Source organism: Podarcis liolepis, assembly GCF_965112155.1.
Source record: "Podarcis liolepis genome assembly, chromosome: 3".
In the NCBI taxonomy this organism is placed as follows: domain Eukaryota; kingdom Metazoa; phylum Chordata; class Lepidosauria; order Squamata; family Lacertidae; genus Podarcis; species Podarcis liolepis.
The window spans coordinates 123,257,687-123,268,323 of record NC_139557.1 but is presented as its reverse complement, the minus strand read 5'-3'; the positions used below and the strand labels follow the sequence as shown (position 1 = coordinate 123,268,323).

At 50.3% G+C, this 10,637-nt stretch overlaps 1 protein-coding gene across 1 annotated transcript in view; it reads right to left on the bottom strand.

The window, feature by feature from the left end:
• The window catches only part of DRC1 (dynein regulatory complex subunit 1), a gene marked incomplete at its 5' end in the record, with an annotated part of 35,929 nt that overhangs the window by 24,931 nt on the left and 361 nt on the right, over positions 1–10,637 (bottom strand). The window contains 2 exons of the mRNA XM_083493937.1: positions 5,628–5,740; positions 7,637–7,724. Coding sequence (XP_083350063.1) covers positions 5,628–5,740; positions 7,637–7,724 — 201 coding nt within the window. The remainder of the gene's footprint in view (positions 1–5,627; positions 5,741–7,636; positions 7,725–10,637) is intronic.

The window sequence follows — 10,637 nt, the reverse complement described above, 5'->3', positions numbered from 1 at the left end:
GTTGGAAGGGACCTCGAGGGTCATCCAGTCTAACCCCCTGCAATGAAGGAATCTCAGCCAAACTGCGGGAGCGCATCTGAACTATTGAGGGTAGTGCAGTCACAGAAGTGGGGGCCTCCTCCGAACGAGAACCAGCCTTCAGAGAACTCAGCCAATGTGGGAATAAGCTGGAGGGAAAGGGTGCTTGCTGCCATACAATGTTCTATCAACCCCATGTTTATAATTGCTCATATTTCATGAATTGAAAAAAATGTTGAAATATACATTTATTAAGAAACCAGGGGCCTTTCTTCTTGGAATAACAGGTTTGGAATTGCCCAAGAAAGATGTCAAACTGTTTTTTGTATGCCACAACTGCAGCAAGAATTGATAGCTAAGAATTGGAAAACACAAGAAGTCCCTACAGTGGAGGAATGGCAGATGAAGATGATGGATTTTTCGAAGCTAGCCGACCTGACTGGAAGAGTCTGTGACCAGAAGGAGGAGGAGTTCCAGGAGGAATGGAGGAAATTCAAATTTAGTTAAATATGTTAAGATAATTTAATTAAAAAAGCTTACAAATACCAGATAGGCTTAGGATTTAAATATGTAATGTCAGAGATTAATATGTTTAAAGTTAAAATAGAAAGAAAGAAAGGTGTTAAGTGATTAAGTTAATTTTATGAGAAAATTGGTCTTGGAAAACTGTTAAAATGATATACACTGAAATTCAACTAGGGGGATTTGAGGAAGTCACTTAACAACGTTACTAAAATTGGTTTAAATACAGTTGAGATTTATGTTTGTTTGTTTAAATTTTTTTAGAAAATCGATAAAAAAATGGAATAAATATATATATAAAACTGCTCATATTTCCATCTCCGAAGGGAAAATTTGTTTTCTGCTGCTTCAAAGCTCAAGGCCCACACCCACAAGTCCATATGACAGGAAAGGGGGTGTTGATTCATGTGAGGAAGACCTCCCTGGTTTCACAAGCTCTTTGCCAATAGATGGGACTCCTTAGGAAAATGATGGGTCCTTTGCTATAAGCATTTAAGCTGAGGCCGGGGGGGGGGGGGCACCCAGTGTGGGCTGTGAAACATGGGCAGGGACAAAATGAACTCTGAGCTCCCTTCGGACTGTTTGGCTCCATTATACCTTGATGCCAGTGTACTTAAAACAAGGAGGGGCCGCACCTGAAGAACACAGCGCACACCTTGCAATCAAATTCCCCTCCTGGCTTCAGTTCTCAGCACCTCCAGTTTAAGGAGGTTTCCAGACAGCAGGGGTGGAGCATGGCTGCCAGTCGCAGAGCCCAGCCTAACACGCGTCATAGGACTGCTGTAAGGATGGGTACAGATTCTGCTGGCACCAAAATGGAAGCAAGAAGAACTACCGACGAAAGAAGAATGGCGGATGAAATTAACGGACTATGCAGAACTGGATAAATTAACAGGAAGGATTCGAAACCTGCGGGACCAGAGATTCTTAGAAGACGGGAGTAAATATACGAACTATTTGAAAAGCAATTGTAATGAACAGATTACGCTAGTAGGACTGCAAGGAGTTCTGTAAGGAGGACTATCTGAAATATTGCAAGAAAGACTATGAGGAGAATTATTAGTTAACGATAATTAAGAGTAATAGAGAAATAAAGAAATGCGGAATACGTGATAAAGAACGGAAAATCATCAGAGGTGTTGACGGAAATCTAAAATATTGTATAAGATAAGAAGTTATGTTATATGATTGTTGGAAATGATATGTTAAAAAAACTAATAAAAACTAATAAAAATGTCAAAATAAAAAAATTTCTTCCAGTAGCACCTTAAAGACCAACTAAGTTAGTTCTTGGTATGAGCTTTCGTGTGCATGCACACTTCTTCAGATACACTGTGTATCTGAGTGTATCTGAAGAAGTGTGCTTGCACACGAAAGCTCATACCAAGAACTAACTTAGTTGGTCTTTAAGGTGCTACTGGAAGGATTTTTTTTATTTTGACTATGGCAGACCAACACGGCTACCTATCGGTAATAAAAATGTGTGTGTGTGTATACACATACACACATATACAGTCATACGTCGGGATAAATATGCTTCAGAATAAGTATTTTCGGGTTGCGCTCCGCGGCGACCTGGAAGTAACAGAGCATGTTACTTCTGGGTTTCGCCGCTCGCACATGCGCAGACGGTCAAAATGACGTCACACGCATGTGCAGAAACGGCGAAACGCAACCCACACACATGCAGATGCGCAGTCGCGTCTTACATTCTATTCAGGATGCGAACGGGGCTCTGGAACGGATCCCGTTCACATCCCGAGGTACCACTGTATGTGTGTGTGTGTGTGTGTGTGTGTGTATATATATATATATATATATTTGCTTTCGTAGATTTTCACGGGTACAGGAATGCAGGTTTTGGTGTCTTCGGGTGTCTTCCCGTGTAAGAGTTGGGGTGTCTAGGCGACGTTTCGACGAGGTCTCACTCGTCATCTTCAGGCTGGTGCTTTCGGCTTCTTGTTACTGGAACAGAGCAGGATCTCAGTGTTTGAGTTCCTATAAATACTGTTGAGGGGGTGTGGTGTATAGCCTCCAACGTTCTGGGCAGAGAGGAAGTTCCCAGGTTAGTGTGCCTTTTCTTCTTTTGTTCCTTAATTACTTGAGGGATATCTTGAGTGATTTCTTGAGTGATATTCTGAGTACCACTTAGGTGGGTCATTAGGTGTGGATTAGTTGCTAAAGCTTTCGTGTCTTGACCTCTGGAGCTTGTGAAGAGTTTTTCTGAGAAGATGGCTGTACTGCACTTAGTTGTGCTCTGGCTTGGCTTCGTGTATAGGGGCGAGCTGTGGTTTTGTGCCCTGTGCCAGCCAGATCTGTGTAGGGATTGCAGGGGGGTGCAGCATCCGGAGGTGCCACTATGGTTTGGCTACTGGATGGTGTCTGTAATTTATCTGTGGAGAGGGTCTGGGTTTGGGTCTGGTGTGGTTGATTGGTGATGGCGTTCTGTGTGCCTCTGGTTCTGGTGTCGGTTTTTGTGGGGAGGGCTAATTTCCAGATGTCTGGCAGGCGGGACGTGTCGTCACGCTTGTTCATGTTGTGAGGGTGTTTCTCTATCTCGATGGCTTCCATGATTATTCTCTTGTGGTGATGTTCCATGTTAAAGAGCAATTTGGAATCTGCAAAATTAATTTCGTGTCCTGTTTCTTTCATGTGTTGGAAAAGAGAGGAAGTTTTTTCTTCTTTTTTGACGGCATTCTTGTGTTCTGCGATACGTGCATTTATTCGTCTGTTTGTTTGTCCAATGTACGTGGCTGGGCAGACTTTGCAGGGTATTTCATAGACCCCTTGGTTTTCCAACTGGATTTTATCTTTGGGGTTTCTGAGGATATTGGCTATTTTTTGGTTGGTGCAAAAGGCTGTTTTGATATTGTGTTTATGGAGGATTTTGCTAATTTTATCTGTAGTGCCCTTGATATAAGGAAGGAGGGCCATGCCATTGTTTTCTTCTGTGTCTTGGTTTTTGGGGGGTGTTTCTTTTTGGATTAGCTTCGTAACCCTGTTTTGCTGGTATCCATTGGCGATTAACACATTAGAGAGATTCTGTAACTCAGTTGTCAAGTGGTCTTTGTCAGCCAGGCGTTTGGTTCTGGAGATGAGAGTCTTGGCTACGGAGTTTATTTGTGCAGGGTGGTGGTGTGATTGTGCATGACAAAGACCACTTGACAACTGAGTTACAGAATCTCTCTAATGTGTTAATCGCCAATGGATACCAGCAAAACAGGGTTACGAAGCTAATCCAAAAAGAAACACCCCCCAAAAACCAAGACACAGAAGAAAACAATGGCATGGCCCTCCTTCCTTATATCAAGGGCACTACAGATAAAATTAGCAAAATCCTCCATAAACACAATATCAAAACAGCCTTTTGCACCAACCAAAAAATAGCCAATATCCTCAGAAACCCCAAAGATAAAATCCAGTTGGAAAACCAAGGGGTCTATGAAATACCCTGCAAAGTCTGCCCAGCCACGTACATTGGACAAACAAACAGACGAATAAATGCACGTATCGCAGAACACAAGAATGCCGTCAAAAAAGAAGAAAAAACTTCCTCTCTTTTCCAACACATGAAAGAAACAGGACACGAAATTAATTTTGCAGATTCCAAATTGCTCTTTAACATGGAACATCACCACAAGAGAATAATCATGGAAGCCATCGAGATAGAGAAACACCCTCACAACATGAACAAGCGTGACGACACGTCCCGCCTGCCAGACATCTGGAAATTAGCCCTCCCCACAAAAACCGACACCAGAACCAGAGGCACACAGAACGCCATCACCAATCAACCACACCAGACCCAAACCCAGACCCTCTCCACAGATAAATTACAGACACCATCCAGTAGCCAAACCATAGTGGCACCTCCGGATGCTGCACCCCCCTGCAATCCCTACACAGATCTGGCTGGCACAGGGCACAAAACCACAGCTCGCCCCTATACACGAAGCCAAGCCAGAGCACAACTAAGTGCAGTACAGCCATCTTCTCAGAAAAACTCTTCACAAGCTCAAGAGGTCAAGACACGAAAGCTTTAGCAACTAATCCACACCTAATGACCCACCTAAGTGGTACTCAGAATATCACTCAAGAAATCACTCAAGATATCCCTCAAGTAATTAAGGAACAAAAGAAGAAAAGGCACACTAACCTGGGAACTTCCTCTCTGCCCAGAACGTTGGAGGCTATACACCACACCCCCTCAACAGTATTTATAGGAACTCAAACACTGAGATCCTGCTCTGTTCCAGTAACAAGAAGCCGAAAGCACCAGCCTGAAGATGACGAGTGAGACCTCGTCGAAACGTCGCCTAGACACCCCAACTCTTACACGGGAAGACACCCGAAGACACCAAAACCTGCATATATATATATATATATATATATATATATATATATATATATATATATATGGATGGGTACAGATTCCGAGCTCCTTGCAGGAAGGGCAGGCTATAAAACTGGTTAAAAAAAATAATGTGTCAGGGAACTGCCATCAGAGGCAAGAGGAGAGGTAAGACGCTCCAATGATGCAGGGGAGGGAACTAGCAAGGAGAGAGAGAGAGAGCTTCCGCTGGGGAAGGAAATCCAGAGGACACCAGGGAGAAAGAGGAGGCTGAGAGTACTGCGGAGGGGAGGCTCCGAGACTCTTCCAGTGAAATAAGCGGAGAGAGCACAGGACCTCGGCTTGGCATGCCCACGCTGCGCAGAAGGCTTCCGCGCAGAGAATCTAGGAGGAGACTGGGCGTCAAAGAATTTCTATGTTGGAGGAAGTTTAGGAGACGCCCACTCACGGATTCTGCCAGTGACTGAGACAATCGTGTTGTAAGGGCTGTCAAACCAGGGAAAGGTTTCCCGCCAGAGTGGTACCTATTTATCTACTTGCGCTTTGATGTGCTTTCTAACTGCTAGGTTGGCAGGAGCAGGGACCGAGCAACGGGAGCTCACCCCGTCGCGGGGATTCAAACCGCCGACCTTCTGATCGGCAAGCCCTAGGCTCTGTGGTTTAACCCACAGCGTCACCCGCGTCCCCTTTCCCAGATATCCCCCAGTTAAAGAGGATGCCCCAGCCCAGCGCTTACCTTTGCCGATTCAGCTCCTCTTCCTCTGCCCTCCTGTGCGTCTCTCGAGAATCAGCTGCCACCTGGATGTTTGTCACTAGCTGCGTGCCATCAATCAGCAGCTTAGTCAACCTCTGAGCAGAGAAGAGAACATATTATAAGCGGGTCGTTCTAAGCTAACGCAGACATGAAATGATTGAGGCGGTATCTTTTGACCAACCAGACTGATTTATGTTGCTAAAGGTAAAGGGACCCCTGGCCGTTAGGTACAGTTGCGAATGACTCTGGGGTTGCGGTGCTCATCTCGCTTTATTGGCCGAGGGAGCCAGCGTACAGTTTCCGGGTCGTGGGGCCAGCATGACCAAGCTGCTTCTGGCGAACCAGCAGTGCACAGCAATGCTGTTTACCTTCCCGCCAGAGCGGTACCTATTTATCTACTTGCACTTTGATGTGCTTTTGAACTGCTAGGCTGGCAGGAGCAGGGACCGAGCAACAGGAGCTCACCCTGTTGCGGAGATTCGAACCGCCGACCTTCTGATCGGCAAGCCCGAGGCTCTGTGGTTTAACCCACAGCACCGCTTCTAGGGGGAAAAAACAAAAACCCTGCAGGGTCTGCAACTGTGAAGCTGTGCTATACAGATGTATCTTGGCAAGAGGAATGAAGTGACCGTAATTTCCACCTTGAGTTCAGTTCCCTCCTGAAAGTTGAGGTTCTTTCAGCCGATTCTTGCCAGCCCTACCTCCTTCTCCAGAGTTGCAGGTACTACTAACTCCTGCCAGCTAGGCTACTTAGTCCAGGGAGCATTTCACTTTGCTCTCGCTGGTAACTGAAAAATTAAGATAAAGTGGTACCCTAGTTCTCAAACAACTTGGAACCCAAACACTGCAAACCCGGAAGAAACTGTTCCAGTTTGCGAACTTTTTCCGGAAGCTGAACATGCCCCGTTTTGAGTGTTACACTTGAGTGTTTTGAGTGTTATGCTGAGATCTTTTTTGCTATTTATTTTGTGTTTTTGCAGCTCTTTTCATTTTGTTTTTGTGATCCAGTTCAGCTACTGACGGATTGATTGTGTGACTGCAATACATTGTTTACTGCTTTCATTTTATGGATCAACGGTCTCGTTAGATAGTAAAATTCATGTTAAATCACTGTTTTAGGGGTTGTTTTTAAAAGTCTGGAACGCATTAATCTGTTTTGCATTACTTTCTATGGGAAAGCACGCCTTGGTTTTGGAACACTTTGGTTTTGGGACTTCTGGAACGGACTAAGTTTGAGAACCAAGTCTCACCACTGTATATTGATACCAATGTTATCTTACTGTGTCTTTTTTGCTGCCATGTGCTCTATGTGGGGCTACCTTTGAAGGTGACCCGGAAACTACAACTAATCCAGAATGCGGCAGCTAGACTGGTGACTGGGAACGGCCGCCGAGACCACATAACACCGGTCTTGAAAGACCTACATTGGCTCCCAGTACGTTTCCGAGCACAATTCAAAGTGTTGGTGCTAACCTTTAAAGCCCTAAACGGTCTCGGTCCAGTATACCTGAAGGAGCGTCTCCACCTCCATCGTTCTGCCCGGACACTGAGGTCCAGCACCGAGGGCCTTCTGGCAGTTCGCTCCCTGCGATAAGCCAAGTTACAGGGAACCAGGCAGAGGGCCTTCTCGGTAGTGGCCCCTGCCCTGTGGAACGCCCTCCCACCAGATGTCAAAGAGAACAACAACTACCAGGCTTTTAGAAGACATCTGAAGGCAGCCCTGTTTCAGGAAGCTTTTAATGTTTGATGTATTATAGTATTTTAATATTCTTTTGGAAGCCGCCCAGAGTGTCTGGGGAAGCCCAGCCAGATGGGTGGGGTATAAATTATTATTATTATTATTATTATTATTATTATTATTATTATTATTATCTTTCATATGGATAACGATGGATTGGGTTTCTTTTTGTCACGCTGTGCTGTGAACTGATTGAATGCAATTTGGGGAAATCATACACAAAAACGCCCTGGTTCCCTGGCTGAGTCCTAACCTGTCTGCTGTCCTCTATCTGTTTGTGGCTCCGACTCTGCTCCTCTTCCACCAGCTTATGTGCATCTGGATCTTCTCCAAGGGCCTCCCTGGAAAAGAGCCCAAAAGGGGCATGTTCATCCTTGGTTCACCCACCCTGTGCCTAGACTAATGTTTGGGGATCTCCAGACCTGAAACCAGAGTGACTCTGGATAGGGAGCTCTGGGGGAAAGTGGTGGGTGGGGGATCCCAAAAGGGTGTGGGTGGGAAACATGGGGGTCTTAAGAAGTGGGCTGCTGGGACCATTTCTGCGCCTGGGGTTGGGCTGTGGGAGGAGAGGTTCAGAGCTGGGAGGCAGATCACCCAAGATGCGTCAGGATTCACAACCTCCCCCTCCCCTCGGAAGGGTCTCCCAGAGGTCCTCTAGCCAGACCCCCTCGCGATGTCCCTGTCCCTCCCCCTTGGAAGATACACCCAGAGGTCCTCTAGTCCGACCCCCTTGTGATGCCAGCGTTGTGCCTCCCCCTTCCCTCAGAAGGTGCTCCTAGAGGTCCTCTAGCCGGACCCCCCCTCACGATGCCAGCATTGTGCCTTCCCCCTTTTTGGAAGGGACACCCAGAGGTCCTCTAGCCGGACCCCCTTGTCAAAGCCTCCTCCTCTCTTCCCCCTCGGAAGGTCCTCTTAGAGGTCCTCTAGACCACTGTTCCCCAACCTTGGGCCTCCAGCTGTTTTTGGACTACAATTCCCATCATCCTTGACCACTGGTCTTGCTAGCGAGGGATGATGGGAGTTGTAGTCCAAAAACAGCTGGAGGCCCAAGGTTGGGGAACACTGATCTAGACCGACCTCCCTCGCAATGCCTTCCCGTCCCTCCCCCTTGGAAGATGCACCCAGAGGTCCTTTAGCCAGACCTCCTTCGCCATGTCAGCATTGTGCCTCTCCTTCTCCTCGGAAGGGTCCCCTAGAGGTCCTCTAGTCCAACCCCCTTGCGATTCTCTTCTCTCCCCTGAAGGGACATGCAGAGGTTCTCTAGCCCGACCCCGCTCACGATGCCTCCCTGTTCCTCCCCGCTCGGAATGAGCACCCAGAGGTCCTATAGCAGGACCCCCTTGCAATGCCAGCATTGTGTCTCCCCACTCCTTTGGAAGGGACACCCAGAGGTCCTCTAGCTGGACCCCCTCGTGATGCCTCCCCTTCCCTTCCCTCCCCCCTCCCCTCGGAAGGCGCTCCAAGAGGTCCTCTAGTCTGACACCCTTGCGATGCCTCCCCTTCCCTCCCCCCTCCCCTCAGAAGGTACACCCAGAGGTCCTCTAGCCGGACCCCCTCATTATGCCAGTGTTATGCCTCCCCCTCCCCTAGGAAGGGCACCCAGAGGTCCTCTAGTCCAACCCCCTTGCCATTCCTTTCCTCTCCCCTGAAGGGACATGCAGAGATCCTCTAGTTCGACCCCCTCGCAATGACTCCCCTTCCCTGCCCCCTTGGAAGGAACACCCAGAGGTCCTCTAGTCTGACCCCCCTCGCGATGCCAGCGTTATGCCTCCCCCACCCCTCGGAAGGGCACCCAGAGGTCCTCTAGTCTGACCCCCTCACGGTGCCTCCCTGTCCCTCTCCCCTCGGAAGGGGCCCCCAGAGGTCCTCTAGCCGGAACCCCCTCGCGAGGCCTCCCCTTCCCTCCCCCCTTGGAAGGCACACCCAGAGGTCCTCTAGTCCGACCCCCCTCGCGATGCCAGCGTTATGCTTCCCCCACCCCTAGGGAGGGCACCCAGAGGTCCTCTAGTCTGACCCCCTCACGGTGCCTCCCTGTCCCTCTCCCCTCGGAAGGGGCCCCCAGAGGTCCTCTAGCCGGAACCCCCTCGCGAGGCCTCCCCTTCCCTCCCCCCTTGGAAGGCACACCCAGAGGTCCTCTAGTCCGACCCCCCTCGCGATGCCAGCGTTATGCTTCCCCCACCCCTAGGGAGGGCACCCAGAGGTCCTCTAGTCTGACCCCCTCACGGTGCCTCCCTGTCCCTCTCCCCTCGGAAGGGGCCCCCAGAGGTCCTCTAGCCGGAACCCCCTCGCGAGGCCTCCCCTTCCCTCCCCCCTTGGAAGGCACACCCAGAGGTCCTCTAGTCCGACCCCCCTCGCGATGCCAGCGTTATGCTTCCCCCACCCCTAGGGAGGGCACCCAGAGGTCCTCTAGTCTGACCCCCTCACGGTGCCTCCCTGTCCCTCTCCCCTCGGAAGGGGCCCCCAGAGGTCCTCTAGCCGGAACCCCCTCGCGAGGCCTCCCCTTCCCTCCCCCCTTGGAAGGCACACCCAGAGGTCCTCTAGTCCGACCCCCCTCGCGATGCCAGCGTTATGCTTCCCCCACCCCTAGGGAGGGCACCCAGAGGTCCTCTAGTCTGACCCCCTCACGGTGCCTCCCTGTCCCTCTCCCCTCGGAAGGGGCCCCCAGAGGTCCTCTAGCCGGAACCCCCTCGCGAGGCCTCCCCTTCCCTCCCCCCTTGGAAGGCACACCCAGAGGTCCTCTAGTCCGACCCCCCTCGCGATGCCAGCGTTATGCCTCCCCCACCCCTAGGAAGGGCACCCAGAGGTCCTCTAGTCTGAACCCCTCGCGAGGCCTCCCCGTCCCTTCCCCTCCCCTCGGAAGGGTCTCCCAGAGGTCCTCTAGCCGGACCCCCCTCGCGAGGCCTCCCCGCCCCTCCCCCTCCCCTCGGAAGGGGCACCCAGAGGTGCTCTAGACCGACCCCCTCACGATGTCTCCCCGTCCCTGTCCCTCCCCCTCGCAAGGTAGACCCAGAGGTCCTCTAGTCCGACCCCCCTCGCGATGCCAGCGTTATGCCTCCCCCACCCCTAGGAAGGGTACCCAGAGGTCCTCTAGTCTGACCCCCTCACGATGCCTCCCCTTCCCTCCCCCCTCGGAAGGGTCTCCCAGAGGTCCTCTGATCCCCCTTGTGATGCCAGCGCTGTGCCTTCCCCTTCCCTCGGAAGGGGCCCCCAGAGGTGCTCTAGACCGACCCCCTCACGATGTCTCCCCGTCCCTG